This window comes from Callorhinus ursinus, unplaced genomic scaffold (genome assembly GCF_003265705.2).
Source record: "Callorhinus ursinus isolate GAN/ISIS: 27379988/994484 unplaced genomic scaffold, GSC_fseal_2.0 scaffold15, whole genome shotgun sequence".
Taxonomy (NCBI): domain Eukaryota; kingdom Metazoa; phylum Chordata; class Mammalia; order Carnivora; family Otariidae; genus Callorhinus; species Callorhinus ursinus.
The window spans coordinates 6,355,704-6,380,765 of record NW_027397077.1 but is presented as its reverse complement, the minus strand read 5'-3'; the positions used below and the strand labels follow the sequence as shown (position 1 = coordinate 6,380,765).

General features: G+C 43.6%; 1 protein-coding gene across 4 annotated transcripts in view; it reads left to right on the top strand.

Annotated features, from left to right (window-relative positions):
* The window catches only part of USP4 (ubiquitin specific peptidase 4), a 49,350-nt gene that overhangs the window by 12,688 nt on the left and 11,600 nt on the right, over nt 1-25,062 (top strand). For 2 of the 4 annotated variants that reach the window (XM_025884733.2, XM_025884735.2), the window contains exons 7-13: nt 13,583-13,723; nt 14,530-14,647; nt 18,133-18,306; nt 19,966-20,124; nt 21,025-21,249; nt 22,212-22,295; nt 23,229-23,323. In XM_025884733.2, coding sequence (XP_025740518.1) covers nt 13,583-13,723; nt 14,530-14,647; nt 18,133-18,306; nt 19,966-20,124; nt 21,025-21,249; nt 22,212-22,295; nt 23,229-23,323 — 996 coding nt within the window. Of the gene's footprint in view, nt 1-289; nt 5,526-13,582; nt 13,724-14,529; nt 14,648-18,132; nt 18,307-19,965; nt 20,125-21,024; nt 21,250-22,211; nt 22,296-23,228; nt 23,324-25,062 lie in introns of those variants that run through there. The other 2 variants (XM_025884734.2, XM_073901196.1) reach the window with 2 other exon arrangements.

Here is a 25,062-nt window from a genome sequence, read left to right as displayed (position 1 = left end):
GTTATCTGTTCATTGTATTTAAGTTGATTTTTGTATGTAAATTAGTTTTTCTTTCTTCACAATTTTGGGATTTAGTTTTGTAACAGACCAGAATACACACAGGACCCAGTGTATTGCTCTGTTCTGTTCACCTTGTCTGATTATATTCTCTCTCTCTTTTTAAAATTTTTATTTATTTATTTATTTTCGGTTTTGGGTCTCTTCTGATTTATTTAGTGGGTATTTCTCTGGGGCTGTTATTGCCATTTTAGTATTTTGTTCTCTCGTTCATCTATTCTTCTCTGCACAGAATAACAAGACGGAAAAACTCACCTCAAAAAAGAGAACAAGAGGCGGTACTGACTGACAGGGACCTAATCAGTATGGACATAAGTAAGATGTCGGAACTAGAGTTCAGAATAACGATTATAAAGATACTAGCTGGGCTTAAAAAAAGCATAGAAGACTCTAGAGAATCCCTTTCTGGAGAAATAAAAGAACTAAAATCTAACCAAGTCGAAGTCAAAAAGGCTATTAATGGGATGCAATCAAAAATGGAGGCTCTAGCTGCTAGGATAAACACAGCAGAAGAAAGAATTAGTGATATTGAAGACAAAGTGTTGGAGAATAAGGAAGCTGAGAAAAAAAGAGATAAACAGCTACTGGATCACAGAAGGAGAAATCGAGAGATAAGTGAATCCATAAAGCAACACAATATTAGAATAATTGGGATCCCAAAAGAAGAGGAAAGAGAGAGGGGGGCAGAAGGTATATTGGAGCAAATTATAGTGGAGAACTTCCCTAATTGGGGGAAGGAAGCAGGCATTCAAGTCCAGGAGGCACAGAGAACCCCCCTCAGAATCAATAAAAATAGGTCAACACCTCGACATATAATAGTGACGCTTGCAACTCTCAGAGACAAAGAGAAAATCCTGAAAGCAGCTCGGGACAGGTTTGTAACCTACAAGGGTATAAGTATTAGACTGGAAGCAGACCTACCCACAGAGACCTGGCAGGCCAGAAAGAACTGGCATGATGTATATATTCAGGGTGCTAAATAAGGAAAATATGCAGCCAAGAATACTTTATCCAGCAAGGCTGTCATTCAAAATGGAGACATAATAAAAAGCTTCCAGGATTAACAGAAACTAAAAGAATTGGTGATCACTAAACCAGCCCTGCAAGAAATATTAAAGGGGATCCTTTAAGTGAAGAGAGAGCCCAAAAGTAACATAGACCAGAAAGGAACAGAGACAGTGTACAGAAATAGTGACTATAGGCAATACAATGGTGCTAAATTCCTATCTTTCAATAGTTAACTCTGAACTTAAATGAGCTAAATGCCCCAATCAAAAGACACAGGGTATCAGATTGAATAAAAAAGCAAGACCCATCAATATGCTGTCTGCAGAAGACTCATTTTAAACCCAAAGACCCCTCCAGATTGAAAATGAGGGGGTGGAAAACAACTTACCATGCTAATGGACATCAAAAGAAAGCTCAGGTAGTAATACTTATATCAGACAAATTAGATTTTAAACCAAAGACTGTAATAAGAGATGAGGAAGGACACTATGTCATAATTAAAGGGTCTGTCCAACAAGAAGATCTAACAGTTATAAATATTTATGCCCCTAACATGGAAACAGCCAGTTATATAAACCAGTTAATAACAAAATTAAATACATCGATAATAAAACAAGATAGGGGACTTTTAACACCCCCCTCACTGAAATGGACAGAATCTAAGCAGAAGATCAACAAAGAAACAAGGGCTTTGAATGACACACTGGACCAAATGGACTTAACAGATAACATTCAAAGCATTCCATCCTAAAGCAACAGAATACACATTCTTCTCTAGTGCACATGTAACTTTCTCCAGAATAGATCACATACTGGGTCACAAATCAGGTCTCAACCGGTACCAAAAAGTTGGGATCATTCCCCACATATTTTCAGACCACAATGCTTTGAAACTTAAACTCTCACAAGAGGACATTTGGAAAGAACTCAGATACATGGAGCTTAACATCCTACTAAAGAATGAATGGGTCAATCAGGAAATTTAAAGAATTTAAAAAATTAGTGGAAACAAATGAAAATACAGCTTTTCAAAACCTTTGGGATGCAGCAAAGGTGGTCCTAAGACAGAAGTATATGACAATACAAGCCTTTAAGAAACAGGAAAGGTGTCAAATATATAACCTAAACTTAACAGCTAAGGAAGTTGGAGAAAGAACAAGTAAAGCCTAAACCCAGCAGGAGAAGAGAATCAATAAAGATTAGAGCAGAAATCAACAAAATAGAAACCAGAAGAACAGTAGAACAGATGAAAGAAACTAGGAGCTGGTTCTTTGAAAGAATAAGATTGATAAAGCCCTGGCCAGACTTATCAAAAAGAAGAGAATGGACCCAAATAAATAAAATAAATAAAATCATGAATGAAAGAGGAGAGATCACAACCAACCCTAAGGGAACATGTTATGGGCAACAATGTGCCAACAAATTAGGCAGTCTGGAAGAAATGGATGCATTCCTGGAGAGGTATAAACTACCAAAACTGAACCAGGAAGAAATAGAACACCTGAACAGACCCATAACCCGCAAGGAAGTTGAAGGGGTAATCAAAAATCTCCCAACAGACAAGATTCCGGGGTCAGATGGCTTCCCAGGGGAATTCTACCAAACATTTAAAGAAGAAATAATGCCTGTTCTTCTGAAGCTGTTTCAAAAAATAGAAGGGGAAGGAAAACTTCCAAACTCTATGAGGCCAGCATGACCTTGATCCCAAAACCAGACAAATACCCCACCAAAAAGGAGAATTACAGACCAATATTCCTGATGAACATGGATGCCAGAATTCTCACCAACAGACGAGACAATAGGATCCAGTAGTACATTAAAAGGATTATTCACCACAACCAAGTGGGATTTATTCCTGGGCTTCAAGGGTGGTTCAACATCCACAAAGCAATCATTGTGATATACTGTATTAATAAAAGAAAGGATAAGAACCATATGATCTCTGAATAGATGCAGAAAAAGTATTTGACAAAGTATAGCATCCTTTCTTGATTTAAACTCTTCATGGTGTAGAGATAGAGGGAACATACCTCAATATCATAAAAGCCATCTACGAAAAGCCCACAGGGAATATCATTCTCAGTGGGGAAAAACTGAGCTTTTCCGCTAAGATCAAGAACATGGTAGGGATGTCCACTGTCACCACTGCTCTTCAACATAGTACCAGAAGTCTTAGCCTCAGCAGTCAGACAAGAAGAAGAAATAAAAGTCATCCAAATCAGCAAAGAAGACAGACTCTCACTCTTTGCAGGTGACATGAGACTCTACCCCCAAATTGCTAGAACTCATACAGGAATTCAGCAAAGTAGCAGGATATAAAATCAATGCACAGAAATCAGTTGCATTTCTATACACTAACAATGAGACAGAAGAAAGAGAAATTAAGGAGTCTATCCTATTTACAGTTGTACCAAAACCCATAAGCTATCTAGGGATAAACCTAACTAAAGAGGGGCACCTAGCTAGCTCAGTCGATTAAGTGTCTGCCTTCTGCTCCCGTCATGATCTCAGGGTCCTAGGATTGAGCCCCAGCTTGGGCTCTTTGCTCAGCAGGGACCCTCTCATCTGCCCCTCTCCACTGCTCGTGCTCTCTCTGTCTCAAATAAATAAATCTTAAGAAAAAACAAAAAGCCTAACCAAAGAGGAAAAGGATCTGTACTCAGAAAACTATAGGACACTCATGAAAGAAATTGAGGAAGACACAAGGAAATAGAAAAATGTTCCATGCTCATGGATTGGAAAAACAAATATTGTTAAAATGTCTGTGCTACCTAGAGCAGTCTATACATTCAGTGCAATCCCTATCAAAAATACCATCAACTCTTCACAGAGCTGGAACAAATAATCCTGAAATTTGTATGGAGCCAGAAAAGACCCAAAATCGCCAAAGGAATGTTGGAAAAGAAAACGAAAGCTGGTGGCATCACAATTCTGGAGTCTAAGATGTATTATGTAGCTGTCATCATCAAGACAGTATGGTACTGGCACAAAAACAGGCACATAGATCAATGGAGCAGAATAGAGAATCCAGAAATAGACCCTCAACTCTATGGTCAACTAATCTTCAACAAAGCAGGAAAGAATATCCAATGGAAAAAAGACCATCTCTTCAACAAACGCTGTTGGGAAAATTGGACAGCCATATGCAGAAGAATGAAACGACCATTTCCTTACACCACACACAAAAATAGACTCAAAATGGATGAAAGACTTAAATGTGAGGCAGGAATCCATCAAAATCCTAGAGGAGAACACAGGCAGCAACTTCTTTGACCTCAGCCGCAGCAACTTCCTGCTAGACACGCACGTCTCCAGAGGCAAGGGAAACAGGCAGAAATGAACTCTTGGGACTTTATTAAGATAAAATGCTTTTGCACAGCAAAGGAAATAGTCAACAGAACCTAAAGACAGCCAACAGAATGGGAGAAGATATTTGCAAATGACATATCAGATAAAGGGCTAGTATCCAAAATCTATAAAGAACTTATCAAACTCAACACCCAAAGAACAAATAATCCAGTCAAGAAATGGGCAGAAGACATGAACACACATTTCTCCAAAGACATACAAATGGCCAAGAGACACATGAAAAAATGCTCAACATCACTTGGCATCAGGGAAATATAAATCAAAACCTCAATGAGATACCACCTCACACCAGTCAGAATGGCTAAAATTAACAATTCAGGAAATGACAGATGTTGGCGAGAATGTAGAGAAAGGGGAACCCTCTTAACACTGTTGGTGGGAATGGAAGCTGGTGCAGCCACTCTGGAAAACAGTATGGAGGTTCCCCAAAAAGTTGAAAATAGAGCTACTTTATGACCCAGCAGTTGCACTACTGGGTATTTACCCCAAAGATACAAATGTGATCCAAAGGGGCTCCTGCACCCCAATGTTTATAGCAGCAATGTCCACAATAACTATGGAAAGAGCCCAGATGTCCATAGACAGATGAATGGAAAAAGAAGATGTGGTGTGTATATATACAGTGGAATATTATGCAGCCATCAAAAATATGAAATCTTGCCATTTGCAACAATGTGGATGGGACTAGAGGGTATTGTGCTGAGCATATTAAGTCAATCTGAGAAAGACAATTATATGATCTCACTCATGTGGAATTTAAGACACAAAACAGGATCATAGGGGAAGGGAGGGAAAAATAAAGACAAAATCAGAGAGGGAGACAAACCATAAGAGACTCTTAATCATAGGAAACAAACTGAGGGTTGCTGGAGGGGAGGGGGTGTGGGAATGGGGTAACTGTGATGGTCATTATGGAAGGCATGTAATGTAATGAGCAGAAAGACTTCTCTGGCCACACGCCAGTGGCCAGTGGGTGGCCTCTAGAAGTCCCTAGAGCCTCTACAAAGGAACACAGCTCTTTAGCTCAGTGAGAATCATTTTGAATTTCTGACCTGCAACATTGTTAAGATAATAAATTTGTGTTGTTTTAAGCCAGCAAGTTTTTGGTACTTTGTGACAGCAGCAATCAAAAGGCTCGCCCAGACTGCTAACTCCCTTCTTAGAACTGGAAATGACACAGAACCCAGAGAAAATAACAAAAACTGTGAGGAACCCCCAGGGGAGACAGAAGGTAGATTCCAGTCTGGGAGGTAGTGTTGACAACTTGGAGCAGAAGAGGCTGGATGTACTGACCAAGGGAGACTGTTACAGTTCTGCCTTTTTCTCTTCCCAGTGCTGCTGCTTCCCATCCCTTCCACACCCCGAAGTCTCAGATTCCAGTGAAGGGAGATAGCTTTTGGAAAAGAGCAGTACTTCCTTGAATTTGCCTGAAGGTTAGATTCTCTTTGCAAAGTCTGTCCAGTGGCCAGTGAGCCCAGAGTGAGATTCCTGAGGTACACTCCCCTCCCTACTCCCCTAATAGTGCCAGATACTCTTCTAGATACTGAGGATACAGCAATAAACAAAGTTTCTATCCTCAAGGAACAGTAAATAGACAAGAACTACCCACTCGCCCAATGGTTTATAAGTACTGTGGGAAAAAAATGAGGGAAGAAAATCAAGTGCTAGGCTTTGGGAAGGGGCAGATTTGAATAATGGTGATAGGGAGGCCCCTCTGAGGGTCACAAAGGAGGTGAGGGAATCAGCAGCAGTGGCCATTCTGAGGCAGAAGCAGGCTTTGTTGAAGACTGGCGGGAGTTTGTTGGGACTGGTGCCAGGAGGGACGGCAGGAGGGTTCGGGGGACGGTGGTGGGCCATGTGAGACTCTGGATTCTAGCTGTACCTCTGGGGGAGGTAGGGAGTTCATTGGAGGGGGTGCAGTGACTGGAGGAGTAGTGGGGTCTCACCTGATGAACAGCACATGGGGAGCCATAATGAGAAGCTGACAAGTGGTATAGTCTAATGAAAGGAAAATGGCAGATTGACAGCCTGTGCTAGTGGGAGCATAATTCATGTTCCGAGACTCCTGGGAGGATGGAGTAAGCATAGTGAATATCATCAAGGAAAGGAAGTAGGTACATGAAACAGGAATAGGGAGGCATACTTGGGAACACAGAATTCAGGGGATGGGTTGTGGTGTTAATGGATGTAGCTGAAGACTGAAGAAGTTGGAAGGTCAGGTTTAAGAATTCTACAAGGCGTTAGGAGGGATAAAGAGATGAAAGGTAGGCAAAGCAAAGTGCTGTGGAGCATGGGGGTAGAAATGTCAACATTTGTGTAATAGGAATCTCAGAAGCAGAGAGGAAATGACCGGAGGAAGGGGAAGAAAATGTTTGAGGTTATAATGACCAAGAGTTTCTCAGAAATCATAAAAGAGGAAAGGTCTGAAATTTAAAGAATGCTAAACACAACAGATGGAAGGAAGAAAGCCCATGCCTAGACACTAGAGTAAAAACTTAACAACAAAGATGTAGAGAAAATTCCAAATTGTTTTGAAAGAAAAAGTCACAAAGGAATAAGAAGCAGACTAGTATCAAACTTGTCAGTAGCAACAATGGATCTAAGAGGTACTTTTTCAGTGTCAAAGTAAAATAACTTTAAACGAATTTTGTATCCTACTAAACTGTTATTTAAAAGTAAAGATGAAATATTTTTTTCCTCTAGCATAGCTGACCGTGGAAGGTTTTCCACACAGAGCTCCTGAGTGGAGGAAGTACTTTTAGAGTCCAGGGACATGCAGTAGAATCCATAACATGTGAGAGAGCACACACCTAAGGAAGTGTTTTGTTGGCCAGAAAAGCAAGGGCTTTGGGACTTTGGAGTGAGCAAAGATTTCTGACACAAGACACAATGCCACAAACCTTGGAGGAGGAAATGGATAGAGGGGGTGACTGACTTTTAAGAACTTCTGTTCACCGGAGAGTAAAAAGGCAAGCCACAGGGTGAGAAAAGATATTTGCAGTACATATGTCTGACACAATGCTCATATCCAGAATTTGGAAGAAACGCCTCCCAAGACAGTAAGAAAAAGTTAGGCGACCCCATTAGAAAAGGGGCAAAAAATCTTTAACAGTTAATTTACCAAAGAGGATATCCAGATGGCTAGCAAGTATGTGGAGAGGTGTTAACCTCTGCAGTCATCCAGAAATGACAAGTTAAAACCACAACACAGTGCTTCCGCACACCCACCAGAATGGCTGTGAAAGAGTTGGGCAGTAGCAAGTGATGTTGAGGTGTGGAGCACCCTGAATTGTTGGGCCCTGCTGATAGGGCATATAAATTGATGTGGTGATTTTAGGAGATTTGGCAACCCTTACTAGAGGAAGAATTATGGACATATTCTACAACTCTGTGAACCACTCCTAGGCATACAGCCAACAAATACGTCTCATGTTCACTTAAAGATATGTGCAAAGATGTTCACGACAGCACTACTTGTCATAGTCACAAACGAATTAAACCAGATGTCCACCAAAAATAGAGGGGATAGATACGTTGTGGTGTATTTACATGGTGAAAGTCTTTAGGGACCCAGCAGTGTTGAGTTCATGAACAATGTTGAATGAGAGAAGCCAGAAACAAAACATGACATCCTATGTTCTCTTGATACCAAGTTTAAGAACAGGCAAAACTTACCTATGGTAGTGGTTAGCTGTGGGAAAAATCATGACTGAAGGGAGCATGAAGAGGACACTTGGGGTCTAGGGCTGTCCTGTTTCTGGGTCAGGGCACTGGTTACGTAAATGTATTCATTTGGTGCAAATTTCTTGATTTTTACTTTCATGATTTTTGTATTCTCTATGTAGTACTTCAATAAAAAGTTGAATAATAATAAGAAAGGTGTAAGAAAGCAGCCTATATCAGTAACAGTCCAGAAGTTAATTCTGGGTAATCCCAACATGGAAGACAAGTGAGGAAACAGGAGGAAGTACAGAGCAGAGAGAGATGGGAATGTGCTGAACTCTTTCTCTATGGGGAAATGTAGATAGTTACAAGTCTAAGTAATTGATGGGGAAAAATAAAAATAGTTAGAAGCCCTGATAAGTTAATGGAGTAATTGCCAGAAATGTAAAAATAGAACATACATCTTTGGAATATGCTATGTTGATTAGGAAAAGTTTGATGGCAATTAAGGAAGATAGATGCTGGAGTCTTTCTAAGAAGAATTTCTGAGGTGGGCAGTCCAGTGCTGGTATCATTAGAAACCCAGCCGCTCTGTCTTATTCTACTGTGTGCAGCTTCTACTTCAAAGGTGCTTCTTCCCTGTTGATCTGGGATCCTGGAGCTGCTGTGGTTACACCTGCATTCAAGTGGCAAGGAGGAAGAAACAGGAGGGACATAGCCCTTTCTTTTAAGGAAATTTCCCAGAAATCATACATAAAACTTCCCTTTGCATCTCTTTAGCCAATGATATGACCATACCTGGCTTCAAAAAGGCAGGAAAATGCTTTTTAGCGGGGTTGCAAGGTGTCTTACTACAAATTGGGTTTCTTGGGGTGCCTGGGTGGCTCAGTCAGTTAAGTGCCTTCAGTTCAGGTCATGATCCCAGAGTCCTGGGATCAAGCCCTGCATCAGGCTCCCTGCTCAGCAGGAGAGTCTGCTGCTCCCCTTCCCTCTGCCCTTACCCTGCTTGTGCTCTCTCTTTCTCACTCTGTCTCTCAAATAAAATGTTTAAAAAAATAAAATAAATAAATAAAATTGGGGTTCTTTAAGGAAAAAGGGCAGAATAGCTTATTGGGAGGCAAAACGGGGGGGGGAAGGCAACAAACCCCCTTTTTCTTCTCTACCAGTACTTCTTGCCCCACTACGTGTGTGTAGGTTTTTCTCACACCATGCAGTTCTCTGACACCTCCTGGGTGTTGTACAATTTCACTCAATTCTGGCACAGTCTCCCTGGAAGTAGCATCAGATCCCACAGGTTAAGGGCTCAATCCCATCAGACTGGCCCACTTTAGATCCCAATTCCAAGTCCAGGTTGTTGCCTGTGCTTTGGATGACCCGCTATTAATCAGAGGTTCCTGAGACCCCTCCTTGGACTTGATAATTTGCTAGAACAATTCACAGAACTCGGGAAGACAGTTTACTTGCTAGATGACCAGTTTGTCAAGAAAGGCTATAACTCAGGAACAGTGAGATGGAAGAGGTACTAGGTGGGTGTAGGAAAGGGGCGAGTGAGGAGCTGCCCTCAGTCATTCCACCCTTCTGGCACTTCCAGTTTTCACCAACCCGGAAGCTCTCCAAAATTCCCATACTTTAGGGATTTTTGTGCAGGCCTCTGTAAGTAGGCATGATTGATTAAATCATTTAGCCATTAGTAATTAAACTCAGATTTCCAGCCCTTCTCCCCTCCCCAGGGGGTTGGGGGTGGGCAGCTGCAAGTTCCAACCCTCTAATCCCATGGTTAGTTCTTCTGGCAAGCCCCATCCTTTGTGACTTTCCAAAAGTCATTAACATAAACAGAGGTGGTTGAAAGGGGTGTGTTGGAAATAAGACATTCCTTTCACTTTTATCTCTTTGAAGCTATTTCAGGAACCAAGGACAAAAACACAGGTATAACAAAAACTCCCAACACTCATCACTGAGGAAATTACTGAGGGACTGTGTACCAGGAAGTTTGGACAAGACCAAAATACATATTTCTTAATATTTAAAAAAAATACATATTTCTTTTTTTTTTTTTTTTAGATTTTGTTTATTTATTTGACAGACAGAGAGACAGCCAGAGAGGGAACACAAGCAGGGGGAGTGGGAGAGGGAGAATCAGGCTTCCCGCTGAGCAGGGAGCCCAATGATGCGGGGGCTCGATCCCAGGACTCTGGGATCATGACCTGAGCCAGAGGCAGATGCTTAACTGACTGAGCCACCAGGCGCCCCCATTTATAGTTATTCTAATCACTATTCAAGCTATCCTTAATTCAGCCTCCTTATCTCATGTTTTCTCACCCCAAGATTTTGTTTATTCATTAGAGAGAGAGCACAAGCAGGGAGAAGGGCAGAGGGAGAGGGAGAAGCAGGCTCCTCACTGAGCAGGAAGCCTGAAGCGCAGCTTGTTCCCATGACCCTGGGATCATGACCTTAGTCGAAGGCAGACACTTAACCAACTGAGCTACACAGTGCCCCTTTTGATCAGATTTTCTTTAAAAAACAAGTTATATTTAGTAATGCATCATCTGTCAAGCAGACACAGGTTAACCTTGAGGGAGTGGTAAAATACGGCCAGTGAATTTGTCATCCAGGGGAAGTCATTGACTGGCCTAACCCATTTTTTTTTTTTTTTAATCTACCTATAGAGTCAGTTTTACATGTGTTGTGGCTGGAGAACAGCATAAATTGTTTCTGTTCAGCTTTTTTATTAGTGAGGGCCACCTTGTAAATTCTGAACATTTTAAGACAATTTTCTCTTCTTGTGGATTGCTCCAGCCTTTGTGTTCGTGCTTCCAAGGTTTTCTGTAGAGCAGGCCTCACTTCTCTCTCTCTCTCTCTAACTCTAACTCCCTCTGACTTTACTAGCCTGAGGTCTCTAAGGCCTGGTTAGCTCTGCACCATGGCCCCCTTTTGAGGCTGCCTGTCCAGAGGTAGAAGAGGCCAGTGTTCCTGAAGTGGAGATGTGGGTGCACGCAGGTGAGGGTTAACAGCATTGTTGTGGGGAGAGCAGGGCTTAGGATGTTGTGAAGGCAGTGAGGATTCCAATAAGAGTTCATTATTATCTTTTTTTTTTTTTTAAGATTTTATTCTTAAGTAATCTCTACACCCAACATGGGGCTTGAACTCACAACCCCGAGATCAAAGTTGCATGCTCTACCACTGAGCCAGCCAGGCGCCCTGAGTTCATTGTTATCTTAATGATAATGCCAGGTGCTGGACTCTGGTTACTTGAGGTCATCCCTAAAGGGTGGGCTCATCTGCAGAGCAGCTTTCAGCCTGGAGAACATCTGAGAAGCATGCAGAGGTCCATGGAGCAAGGAGGGCAGGCATGAGTGTGTTACAGGGCTTCAGTCATGGGTTCAGGGCATGTTCTAGTTATGATTGGTAAGGACTGGACATGCCTAGAAGCAGGAAATGTCTAGGTAGAAAGCTACTGAGAGACCAGGGGCTTGACCAGAGTATCTTTTAAAGGAGCAGAGGAATCTTTCCTTGGAGTTGTAAGCTTCTGTTTTCAGAGTGTTGGTGGCATGAGACCCAGTGAGGTCTTGACTCACTTAATATGTACCCTCGAGCGTAAGGTGTTTCCCACCAATTGCCTATTTGTCAGCCTGCAGTGCCCCAGAATGTGCTCTAAAGCTGCCTGATGACAGGTGCCAAGTGCCCAGGCATTTCCCAGATAGTCAGTTTTCTGCATAGAGGTATTTTTGTCTCTCAAGGGTGGAGTTTAAGAAGAACTTTGTCTTGTGGCATATGGGTGGCTCAGTCGGTTAAGTGTCTGACTCAGTTTCAGCATGATCTCAGGGTCCTGAGATCAAGATAGCCCCCCCACCCCCTGCTCTGCGCTCAGTGCAGGGTCTGCTTGTCCCTCTCCTGCCCCCTCTGTACCTCCCCCTACCTGCTCACTGGCTTTCTCTCTCTCTGAAATAAATGTCTTTAAAAAAGAAAAACTTTGTCTTATGTAAATTTTCAGGCATATAAAAAGTACTCATCATTGGGTTTCTTTTCGACTGGATTTACTCTGAAAACTACTGGCAGTGTTTTCTAGAACATTTTGAATAAATGTCAAAATTTTTCTTTGTTTTCTTTCATTTCAACCAGAAATGTCTGTTTAAGAAATTGACAGATCTTGGTTATGGCTTCTGTGGATTTTTGCCCTTTTGAGTTCAAAGAAATAGAATGTTACTAGTGAACAGTTAGTAAAAAGGGAAGTATTAGACTATATGCCTTGAGGTTCTGCACGTCAGCATTTGAATATCACTATCGTATAGTACCTGTCAACAGACCTGAGAATGGTATGCCCTATCAGACCAGCCTTGGGTAGCGACTTCCTGCCTGCATCACATTGGACAGGTTTCATATGTGTGCTGAAGTCACCTTCAGTGCCCTTGGTTCTGCCGAGTCTCATTTACAGAGGTATCTGGATTCTTGGACTTATTTGCAGCATGAGGATGAGGCTCTGTGAAGCAAATGCTCTTCAGGATTTGAGAAAGATGCATTTTCCTATGGGAAGGTGAGGGGCGGGGGAACCCTCTTTCCCTCTCTCTCACTGTGATGTCAGAGTGTGGAGCAGAACTCAGTTCCTGATGCCCACTTAGGCCCCTGGATAGTTTCCTGATGTCTGTCCACTGCAGGTGTGGGTGCAGGGTCATTCCTTATCTCTGCTGCCTTGTTTTGCTTTCTTGCAGGGAACCCTGGTTGAGACCAGATCCCATTAGGTTGGGCTCTCTGCTGGCGCATATCGTAATCATTTTCTGTAGTCTAAAAATAACCCCAAATCTAGAAGGAAAATCACATTTGTACATATTTGAAACAAAGCAGAACGATTCACTTTCTTCTACATATTCTTATACAGATTTTAGTAGAAAATTAATAAAAATCATACCAGTTTAATATTTGGGACAGTGCTTGCATTTATTAATCAGAAAGTTGGTATAAATCTAAAATAAGATGCTATGAAAAATATTGAAACATAAGTTTGAGACAGAGGTTACTCACATTTGTAAATTTGAGGAAGCAAAAGCAATTCTCCTTGAATACTATAGTGAAACCAGATTACCATTTTCCTGTTGTAGTGTACTTACAGCCAGCTGTTCATTTCGGGTCAAGTATTTTTGGGGATATTCATCTCTTACCGCCATTTTTCTGTGTCTTTCACTGGTAACTCTTATTAGGGAAGTTTATGATTTATAAATCAAGTCAGGATGCCCTAAAGATCAACTTTGTGGTTCATCCTACTGAGATTGGGTGGGTAACCATGTGATGAATGAGACCAGGAAGACCAGTTAATTTCTTGACTCATTTAAATAAAATTTATCTCGAAGTAGTATGACAGTAGGCCTTTTGCAGTTTATTTTAAATAACTGAATATGGAGAACATTTATTTCTTGGAAAGAGACCCGAGGCATTCAGTAGGGCTTGCTTTTTGCAAAAAGTCAGTAGCATTGTCTCTGCTTCTCTCTCCCAGATCAAGCACTGCGCCTAGCAGAAATTTTCCTACCTCTCCAACATCATCAGCAAGTCCCTATTCCTCAGTGTCCGCCTCTCCCATTGCAAATGGTGATAGCACTAACACCTCTGGGATGCACAACTCCGGTGTCAGCAGGGGGTAAGAGCAGGCCCTTTCACTTGGCTTCCCTTCCTCCGGGTGCTGCCACACTAAGCCTAGTGGGATTAGGGTTCCCCGTGGGAACAGGCTGCATGTGTTTTCTCTCTCCATTTCATACCCACCGTAAAGTATGCCTCCTACTTCTCACTTACGTTGCTTGTCCTTATATGAGCTGCTGTTTTACCCCCAGCCTAAGTCACTGGTGGTCCTGGGGGGTCACCGCTTTTTGTGTGCAGGGATGGGCTGGCCATATCACAGCATAGTAATAGCTCTGAGGGAATGGTTCTCAGCTGTGGGGGATCCCTGCCTGTTTCCCCTCCGGATGGCTGTGACCTTTGTGCAAGCATCTGACAAGTGCCTGCCACATATCACAGACTGAATGGGGGAGGAGGGTGAGGCAAGAGAGTGTGCATGAATACTCAGGCACAGTTAGGACTGAGTGCGGCCTGGTGAGTGGTGGCCGGTGTGAGCTCTTAATCTTGGTAACCACATGTTCTTCCCTGAAGTCACACGGCAGTTGTTAGCCTTCTAGAGGGATACACAGTTAACATTTGCCAAAAGCCTGAAAGTAGAGAACTCAGCATTTCTCCTCTTAAGGATGTGTTTACCACCTACTGTCATGTCAAATCGGGCAGGGGTAGGAGAAGGGGAGTGGCTGGAGGGCTGGCAAGGGGAGTAGAAAGAACTCATATCATGGAATTATTACCAGATAAGAATTGTAGAGGCCCTGGAGGAGCCCCACAAGGTATCCTGAGGGCATGTGCACAGTACTCGCTTTTATTGCTGATGTGGGTTGTGTTTTCCAGTGGATCTGGCTTCTCTGCTTCATATAATTGTCAGGAGTCCCCATCGTCTCACATTCAGCCTGGGCTCTGCGGACTTGGAAACCTGGGGAACACCTGCTTCATGAACTCCGCTTTGCAGGTAGAGGGGAGAACTGTCGTCTCAATAACACTGCTTCTTCACAGGACTGAGGTGTGGTTAGGAAAGGCATGCTAAAATGTTGGGGGATCCTTTACCAGGGGTCCCTTCCTACCCTTTGTTAGTGCTTCAGGGATCCCTGTCAGGGCATCTCCCACTGGTTAGTACAGAATGGCCTCATCTCTGTTAATGGCCCTAAAATGTCTTCTTAATCAGTTCTGGGGTTGGTTTTAACATTAAAAATCTTTTGAATTTTGTTGGCCATTAGGGATGATCTCCCCAGAAGATACTGGAGTACTTGCCTGGCTGGTTTCTGACGGGCTGAGAACTCACTGCAGCTGGTGCCATCTTCTTACCGGTGATAGCTGGCTTATCTCATGCCCCTGACTTTGCAAAATCCTAAAATCCTCCCTTTGATACCTCATTTGTTTGTTGACCAAATATTTATTGGGGACATACTGTGTGACCGTACTGTGGTGGACATGGGCTGGAGTTGGGGTCCAGCTGCAGAGTTAGGAGGGCAGAGTTCCCAAGACTGCCTTCACTTCTGACACCATCTGCAAGTTTGGGAGTCCCCAAGACCACCTTCAGTTTCAGTAATTTGCTGGAAGGACTCATAGACTCACTTAAAACTACTGTACTCACAGTTGTGGTTTCTAATAGGGAAAGGATACAAGTTAAAATTAGCCAAGGGAAGGAGCAAATAGGGAGAGTCCAGGAGGGTCCCCAGTGCAAAGCTTGTTGTTCTCTTCCTGTGGAGTCAGGATGCATTACTTTCCTGGCATTGATGTATAAACACTATATAAATATATAAACTCACCTGAGCTTTGGTTTGCAGAGTTTTTATTGGTGGTTTATCACATGGCATGATTGATTGATTGATTGCCTAGATGGTTAAACTCAGTCTCCAGGTAGACTGGTAAGACGTGACCCAAGGCCGTCCATCCCCTCCGCCCCCCCCCCGCTCCCCCCAAGTCACAGTGTTGGTCTTTCTGGAGTGGCTGGCTCTCATCCTAACATGACAGTATAAGTGTGGCCACCACCACCCCAAATCACAATGTTAGATTCTCCAGTATGACTGATGACCTCCAGACAAACAAAGATATTCCTGTCAGGGATAACATTCCAGGGGTCAACAGAGTACTTTCCAGAAGCCAAGGGCAAGTGGCGCCTGGCTGGCTCAGTTGGTAGAGCATGTGCCTCTTGATCTCAGGGTCGTGAATTCAAGTCCCATGTTGGGTACAGACCCTTCTTAAAAAAAAAAAAAGGATAAAAAAATTGTAGAAGTACAGAAGCCAAGGGCAAAAGCCAGACTTTCTCTTTGGGCAAGGCCAAATTCTTTACTATACATAGAGACTCCATGGTGAGCAAATGAGACATGGTTTTTGTACTCACAGGACTTACAATCTAACTTTGAAGTTTCTTGGAGTAGAAAGGAAAAAATAAAAAGACATGTAAAAAAATAGGTAACTCTTGGATTTGGAAATTATTTTTTCCCCACTGTAGTGAGATGGGAAGAGCAGAGTACTAAAGAAAAGAAACTTGAGATTTGGCTTTTCATGGGTAGGTTTTCTCAACTCTTTGTATCCTCAATTTTCCTCAACTGTTAAATGAAGATAATGATAATGAGGAGGTCTATAGCTCTACATGTAAATCTCAGGGGGAAAAAAAGGTTAAATTTCCATGATTTAAGTTTCTATCTCCTAATCCTAGGGAAAGAACAAATGAAACCCAAATGAAGTGGGAGGGGAATAATAGAAGACCAGAAATTAATGAAATACAGGGGTGATTTACACTGCAGCCAAATGTGATTCTTTGAAAAAAAAATAAATAAAATTGACATAAATGCTCAGGGAAACTGATGAAGAAAAGAGAGAAAATATAAATGACCAAAGCTAGGAATGAAAGACGAGCATCACTACTCACCCTATAGCCGTTAAAAAGATTAGAGGATAGTAAACTATAAACCAGTATTGTACTTTATGTTAACTAACTAAAATTTAAATAAAATTAAGTTAAAAAATTTTTAAAAAGATTAGAAGATGGTAGAACAACTTTATGCCAATAACACAATTTAGATGACAAGTTTGGACAGGTTGCTTTGGAAGGCATAATTTATCAAACTTAGGAAGAAATAGAAATTATGAATAGTCATGTATTTGTTAAAGAAACTGACTCAGTAATTAAAAGCTTTACAACAAAGAAAATTCTTGTTCTGGATGGCTTTATTGGTGAATATATTCAAGATTTAAAGCAAGAAGTGATACCAATCATACAAAAACTTTTTCAGGAAATGGGAAAAGAGAGACAGCTCCCCAAATCATTTTACAAGGCAGCATACTCTGATACCAAAAATTGACAAGGAATTTTTTTTTTCTGAAATTCTATTTTTCAAAGATTTTATTTATTTATTTGACAGAGCACAAGCAGGGGGAGTGGCAGGCAGGGAGAGGGAGGGAGAAGCAGGCTCCCTGCACAGCAGGGGGAGCCTCATGTGGAACTCGATCCCAGGACCCTGGGATCATGACCTGAGCCGAAGGCAGTCGCTTGACCAACTGAGCCACCCAGGTGCCCTCTAAAATTTTATTTTTAAGTAATCTCTACACCCAGTGTGGAGCTTGAACTCACAACCCTGAGATCAAAGAATCACATGCTCCACCAACTGAGCCAGCCAGGACCTGCGACAGGAATTTTTTAAAAAGGAAAATTTTAGATAGTCATATCTCATTACGGTAGACACAAGTAATGTAAATGAAATTTTAGCAAATCAAATTCAGTGATACCTAGATGAAAGTGTAGAACAAGTAGGATTTGTACCAGGAGAACGTGGTTGATTGGACACCTGAAAAATTAATGTGTGTCACTTAGCATAGTCACAGAATAAAGGAGAAAACCATATGACCATCTCAGTAGATGCAGAAAAAACACTTGATAAAATTCAGTTTTTTAATTTGAAGAGTTAAAATTAGTATGTACACACGTATATTAATGTTATATATTATTTTTTCTACTGTCTTGTTATCCTGATCTTTTCCCCCATAATGTTTCAGCTCTAGTAAGATATTTTGCCTTCAGCTCATTTATATTTTGTCTTCCCGTGAGACAGTGGAATGTCCTAATCAATTCCAGTTAAAAAAAATTATCATCCTAAAATAATGATGTTAAAAATTATCATCTTTCATTGAATAGAAAATTATTCTGTCAAGCACTTGAGGTATGCAGCTTTTGCCCTCAGATAGTTATTCAGAGACAGTTCTTAGACAATGAGTGTGAGCCCCAAGACCATGTCCTTGGGAAGTTAGCTGCAAGGCAGGCCACCAGCTTGGGCTTCTGGGAGGCTGTGCCTTACAGTTGTGAGCCTTGTAGAGAATCTCCTGAGAACTTCATTTTGTTGGGAGTTGACGCTCAGTGGCCTTTAATAACTTGGTTTATCTTTATCTCTGTGTGGTTGCCAGAGGGGTGTGAGCTCTGATCGTGTTCTCTTTCAGTGCTTGAGCAACACTGCACCACTGACTGACTACTTTCTCAAAGATGAATATGAGGCTGAAATCAACAGAGATAACCCTCTGGGAATGAAAGGGGAAATTGCAGAAGCCTATGCAGAGCTCATTAAACAGATGTGGTCTGGAAGGGACTCTCACGTGGCACCTCGCATGTTCAAAGTAGGTTGCTATATATACTTCCTTTTTTCCCCATTTTGGGGAGAGTGATTTAGTGTTATTCCAGTTGCATTTGGGGTTAAGATGAGATTAAAAGCCCCACAGGATGAGACCCTCCTTTTCTGTTGTTCAGTCATGCAGCACACGGTTACTCTAAGTGACCTCAGCCCCTGCCTCTGGGCTGGGGATACTTCAGAAGTCGTTTGTGAGCTGGTTGCTCAGAATGCTGTATTCTGTGGTGCCAGTCTTGAAGGAGGAAACATCCTAAGCCAGACTATAACAATTCAGTTTAATTTCCAGTATTATCTGAAGGGTATTCCCAGGTTCTCTGAGCCTGGAACCTATACACACTGTGAGCCTCCTAAGTCAGAAATTGGGTTGATATTCCTGGAATGTGGTGTGAAAGTCAGTTCTCACTTGGATCCCTCAGCTAGGAAGATTGGGTGAACGGCAGTGGGCTCTTGGAGCAACTTGGGCTTTCCCTTGCCTTAAATGTTTTTTCCTGTTGAGGGGAAGGACCTTGCCTTCATATTTTGAAATCAGAGACCCTATTTAGCTTGCACCAGTGGAGTTTAAGGAGCCTTCATGAAGCACATGGTAGAAAAAGATAGGCTTATTTTTTATTCAAAGGGTTGGAGGGTAGTAGCAACTTGGCTTAGTGAGAAAATTTAAATGGTTTATCGAAATTGAAAACTAATTCTTTTTACCCCTGTGGTCACATTAATCCATGGGAAATACATGTAAATTACTGTTCCCATACCATGAAGTCAGAAAGAGACTAGAATCAGGTGATGGCGCATTAAGTTCAAACTCATGTAAATGAACAATTGGCAGACCGTATTTAGGGACATTAGGGATAGTGCAGAGTTTCCTTGATGGTGGACACTTTTTCTCTGCACTGTCTGGTATGACAGTCACTAGCCATTGAAATGTGGTTAGTATGAACAAGGAACTGAATTTTTTTATTGTATTTAATTTTAATTTAAATAGTCACATGTGGTCAGTGGCTATGGTATTGGGCAACACAGGTGGAGAGCATTGATTGTCTAACTTTAGGATTCATTAGAACCTCTGGAGGGGTCTGTTAAACACAGACTACTGGACCTATACCCAGAGTTTCTGATTCTGTAGGTCCAGGTTGGGCCCAAGAATGTGCATTCCTGACAAGCTCCCTCCCAGGTGTTGCTGGTGGTGCTAATTGGGGACCGTGCTCTTGAGGATCATGGATGCAGAGCAATACAAGGCAGACAGTTATTTAAGGATAGGAGGGCTGTTAGGTACAGGAGGATTCCTCTGGCTAATGCAGATAGCATTTGTAAAGTTCTCGTGGAGACTCTGAACCAAAGAAGGAAGTAAGAGGGGGATTCGTGTCGGTACTTGCAAGGTGTTGGCCACTCAGGATGCCACCCTTCACTCTTCTTTTAGGGTGGTGGCCCAGGTGCCAGGTCTACTATTGTCCTGGCTTTTGATCTGAGCCCTCTCTCTGGCGAGAACTACTGGCCTCCTTTAAGCCTTGAGGAATTAATTGGGCCACTCGGCCAGATGGTGTTCTCCCTTACTGTCCCAGCTGACCCTGCAAAATTATTTTTGATGGCAAGTTCCCATCTGACTTCACTGTTTCTTTAAATCTTATGCCTTCTAATGTGATTGCTTTTGTTGTAGACCCAAGTGGGACGTTTTGCCCCTCAGTTTTCTGGCTACCAGCAACAAGACTCTCAGGAGCTGTTAGCCTTTCTTCTAGACGGATTGCACGAAGATCTGAACCGAGTAAAGAAGAAACCCTACCTGGAGCTGAAGGATGCCAATGGGCGGCCAGATGCGGTATGATATTGAAGATTTTTGAACAATCGCATTTCATAGAAGTTGCCTCCTACTGAGAGTTGCAGGGACATTCTTTGAGTCTTTGAGTATTGATGCCAGGACCCTGGTTGCCCTTTGCTGTTGATGACGTGGACGCGGGCTCTGGTAGAGAAATGCATTCCGGGTGAGAAAGAGGCGAACTCTAGTTACTCCTAATTCTCCTGCTTGGGCTTCTTTAAGTTAATGTCAGTTTGTGTAGTATAATTCCATTGCTGAACCAGAGACTAGGGCAGCCTGAAAACTAAAGTGCCTGTAGTATGGGCCTTGGGATTATTACCCACCTCCTTAAAGTACATATAGGATTATTAAAATAGTTTGTTATTAACATTATTAAGGCACTGATTTTTTTGCCTCGATTTTCTGATCTAATGAAAGGGAATTTGGTATTTAAGTTACCCTGTCACATTGGGCTTAATCATATGAAAACTTTAAAGTAGTATTTATATTTTGAAGGAAAAACGATGAGTTAGCTGAATTAGCTGAACTATAGTATAAATTAAAACCTCACTGAAGGGACTTTGGATCATTGAACACCTTATAGGAGGCAGTCCTTGCCCTAGTCAGGTCCATTTGCCCCCAGTGCTGTCAGGGCTGTCTGTCTCCCATCAGAGGACACAGACGCCTGTATGCCTCATGATCCTACATGAAGGCTTCGTTAAGTGTGGGATTGGGCATAGGGCTGGCATGTGGTTGTGAGAATGGTATGCTGAGAGCAGTCCAAGCCCTGGCTGGCCTGGAGCAAGTTCTTTGCTGCAGAGACTGCCTCACGGTCCAGCTCAGATTCTGTTGTGGATCATTCTGGATGAAGGGGTAAACAACTTGGGTGGGTTGAGAATGTCTTGTTTATCTTTCTCCTTCCAGGTGGTGGCAAAGGAAGCCTGGGAGAATCACAGGTTAAGGAATGACTCTGTGATTGTGGACACGTTCCATGGCCTCTTCAAATCTACTTTGGTTTGCCCCGAATGTGCTAAGGTTTCTGTGACCTTTGACCCATTTTGCTATCTAACTCTCCCACTGCCCCTGAAGAAAGATAGAGTTATGGAGGTCTTTCTGGTTCCTGCTGACCCTCGCTGCAGACCTACCCAGGTAAGAGGATCTGCACCCTCACAGCACCCCTCACTGTGGGACTCTGAGCGTGGCTTCCTCTACCAGCTGCCTCTGAATCCCTGAGGCGCTTGCCTGAGTGTGCGCCCTCTGCTTCCGTCAGACCTTTGTGTAATCCTATATCTCTCAGGGAAGATTGTGAGGTCCTCTGGCCTTCTCTGTCACTTTTTTCCCCCTGCTCCATTCCTTCAGCTAAGGTAACATGACTGATCTGCTGAGTGGTCCTAGCATCTGAATGCTGGGAGGCAGCAGGAGGGTACTTCCTGGTCAGTCAGCCAGGAGAGTCTGCTAGAACAGAAGGCTAGATGGATGGCATGGCCAGCGGGTCTTAGTGTCCCGTCCTGCTGCTGGCTCACCGGGTGACTTGTACTGCTTTGTCTTCTGGCTTTGGTTTCTTCACCTCTTACAGATGCCATCACACGGCATTCTGTAGAATTTTCAGCCATTCCTTCAAGGAAGTAGTGGATGACTGTCAAAAGTGAGGAGTGAGACAAAGCAGTATTGAGGAGGGAGGGGTGCCCGGGTGGCTCAGTCGTTAAGTGTCTGCCTTCGGCTCAGGTCATGATCCCAGGGTCCTGGGATCAAGTCCCGCATGGGGCTCCCTGTTCCACGGGCGGCCTGCTTCTCCCTCTCCCACTCCCCCCGCTTGTGTTCCCTCTCTCGCTGTGTCTCTCTCTGTCAAATAAATAAAAATCTTAAAAAAAAAAAACACAGTATTGAGGAGGGAAAGAGATGGCCGGCTTCTGTGCTGCTGCCCAAACAGAGAGGCGGGTGCCGAGGCAGAGGACTTGCTGTTTGCTCTTCTGACCACTCCTCTGGGCCCTGACCTCATGCACACTGTTCCTGGGAGGTCATCTCTGCCCTCTGTGATGCCTGCTCCTCCCAGCTTGTCTCCTACCCTTTGCTGAGCACCCTTGTCACCCCTCCCGTCTCTCTCTTTGCAGTACCGTGTGGTGGTGCCGCTGATGGGGGCCGTGTCTGACCTGTGCGAGGCACTCTCCAGGCTGTCCGGTGTTGCTGCGGAAAACGTAAGGCGGGGCGGTCAGTGGCACGCAGCCTCCTGGGGCCGCTTCATAGTCCTTGGGAGTGTATTTTCAAACTTGTAGCCATTTTTAAGGGGTAGTTCTAATTGGCCAACACAAACATGCTTATATGTGGATGCCTTGGACCTGCTGACCTCCTGGCCCTCGCTCACTATGCACTGCACACTGCGGCTGAGACTGTTCCTTCAGCCACGGGGAGCACTCTGTCTTCCGTTGATGGCCTACTAGCCACGGTCAGAGGGCCAGGAGTAGGGCTCTGCTCTCAGCCTTCCTGCCCCTTCCCTCATGACCTTTCCTGTAGTATGAGAAGCTGGAAGTTCTTCCCTACACTAAACCCTGTATGTCTGGAGTGACATTATGATGTTGTTAATGGAAATCCTTATTCAAAAGCAACTCCCCTCGCTGGGCTTTCTGCTGAGGCCCTGTGTGGAGGTGGGGAAAGTGAAGATCCCTCTCCCCATCCTCCAGTATGCTCCGAGTCCGTCCCCGGTCCTAGCACTGGTCAGTGCCCTTGCTCAGCCCCACTCCCCTTGTACTCCTGCTGCTCTCAGGCAGTTGTGTATTTGGGGTTTGGTGTGATCAGCTATGTGCTGAGGATGGTTTCGAGACTCTTGGCCCTGGGGGACACCGCAGAGGTTTCTGGATGACTACCAGTCTCTGGTCAGCACTCGCTCCCCACCATTCCTGCCACTTGAGGGCAGATCCCATTGTAAACCTCCGGACAGATGTTACCAGCGTGTTTTCTGCTGGTGGCAGTCATGCTGTTCTCTCTTGGGCCGTGGCCCCTGAGCTCTGGGGCTGGTGGCATGGTGGTCTCTCTGGAGGCCACATGTGGCAGCACATCGTTTTCATTTGCTCCTGGGTTGTATGTAGAGGCTCTTAACCATCTGTAATCTTTATGTTACTGTTGATTCTTAGATGGTGGTCACAGATGTATATAATCACCGGTTCCACAAAATTTTCCAAATGGATGAAGGTTTAAACCACATCATGCCACGGGATGACATTTTTGTGTGAGTACTCAGTGGTTTCTGCTGCAGGGTCAAAGGAAACATTCTAGAGGCTTTGCCTTCTAGGTGTCTCCAGAGCAGAAGATCTGGTACTCAGTGCTCAGGTGGATTTGCCCTGACTCTTGGGTGCAAGGGATGGGTGTTCAGAGAACTGTGGGCAGCCATCAGTGCTAAGCACCTCCTGGCACTTCAGAGCTAGACATTCCAGATAATTCTCTTCAGCACGGACATAGCCTTTTCTCAACAGTCACTGCCTTTTAAGAAGGCCTATTTAGTGGTTCTGCAGATGGACTTGCTGCCAGAAATGCCTTTCTCAAGAAGAGTTAGAGCTGTGCAAGGGGCCACGGGAAGATGAAAGAAGGGATGTGGTACAGGCAGTGGCTCCTTGGGCAGGTGCCATCTCAGGAGTGACAAGGAGGTTTGATGGAAACAGCCTTTTTCTGTTCCAACAGTCTGTAAGCTCTGAGACCTAGTCTTCTCATCTGTGTGGGGATCGTACACCCCCAGCTCCACTGGCCCCCTTGGCCCCTCCCAGGTCCCCTTACTTCAAGGCCCTGTACCTGTGTGTGTGTCCCTCTCCCAAGTGGGGTGGAGTGGAATGTGAGCTTGCCCGCGTGCTCTGACAGCCGTTTGCTCGGGGAAGCTTGAATGTAGACCACACCCATGCTCTTTCTCCCTCATTCCCTCTCACTGGAAACTTGACTCTGCTGAGAAAGGTTTTTAGGATTTGTTTTGGTTTGTGTTTTGGTTGAGGAATGCAGTGCACCAAGGAGGATTTTTCCTTCCCTTTTAAGTTTTTGGGGCTGTGACTTCTAGATTACTCTAAAAGGAGTACTTCTTGACCACATCCAAGATCCTGGTTCTGTTCACACTTGCTCAGGCTGCCTCTCCACTCACAGCCATCTTTGCTCACTTTACAAACAAAGGGCACCAGGGCTCATGCTGGGATTCAGGCTAAGGCTGTCCATTTCTGATCCCAAGTCCTGAACAGTGTCTCCCCTCAATTCTGGAAACTAATGTTTGCAAACACCAGAGCTTAGAGGAGCTGGGGCATTGCTGTGTGGGGAACCTGGCAAACCACCACCAACAAAGGAATTTGTGGAGGCCTGAGTGCCAACCATAAGGAAACAAATTGTTTTAAAGATGAATTGGTAATTGTCATGAAAACACACTAGTACTGCTAGTATTTTTTGAGCATGTGGAGCGCTGTGCTGCTGAGTAACTGATTTCTCACCACTGCCCTCTAAGGTGGGTAATCCCATTGTTCACTGAGTAAGCAGCGTCAGAGGGGAGCATGTGGCCCTGTTACAGCAGCCAGAAAGTGACAGTGACAGGCCTGGTATTTCGGCCAGCCTCACTCCTCTAAGACCTGGTTCTTGACCCTAATGCTGGACCATAGGGCCTTTACCCAGCACATCTTGGACATTTTTGTGAGTTTTTCTTAGAACTCCTCCTGCACATACTTCATTTAGGATCGTTTGCCAGGCATCTGGGGAGGATTTTGTGTGTGTTTGTTTATAGTTTTCAAAAATTGAATCAGTAAGTTTGTGTCTCCCCCTATAGGAAGAGGGAAAGACTTCAGTCGGTTGCCAGCAATTTTGGTAACATCTGTTCCAGGATAAAACATCTATAAATCTCCTCAATCCCATGTATTCACTAAGTAAGACACATTTTTCAAAATCATTGATTTGTATTTAGCATTTTCTTTGGTTATCTCTAATTTTTAAAAAAACTAAATATTC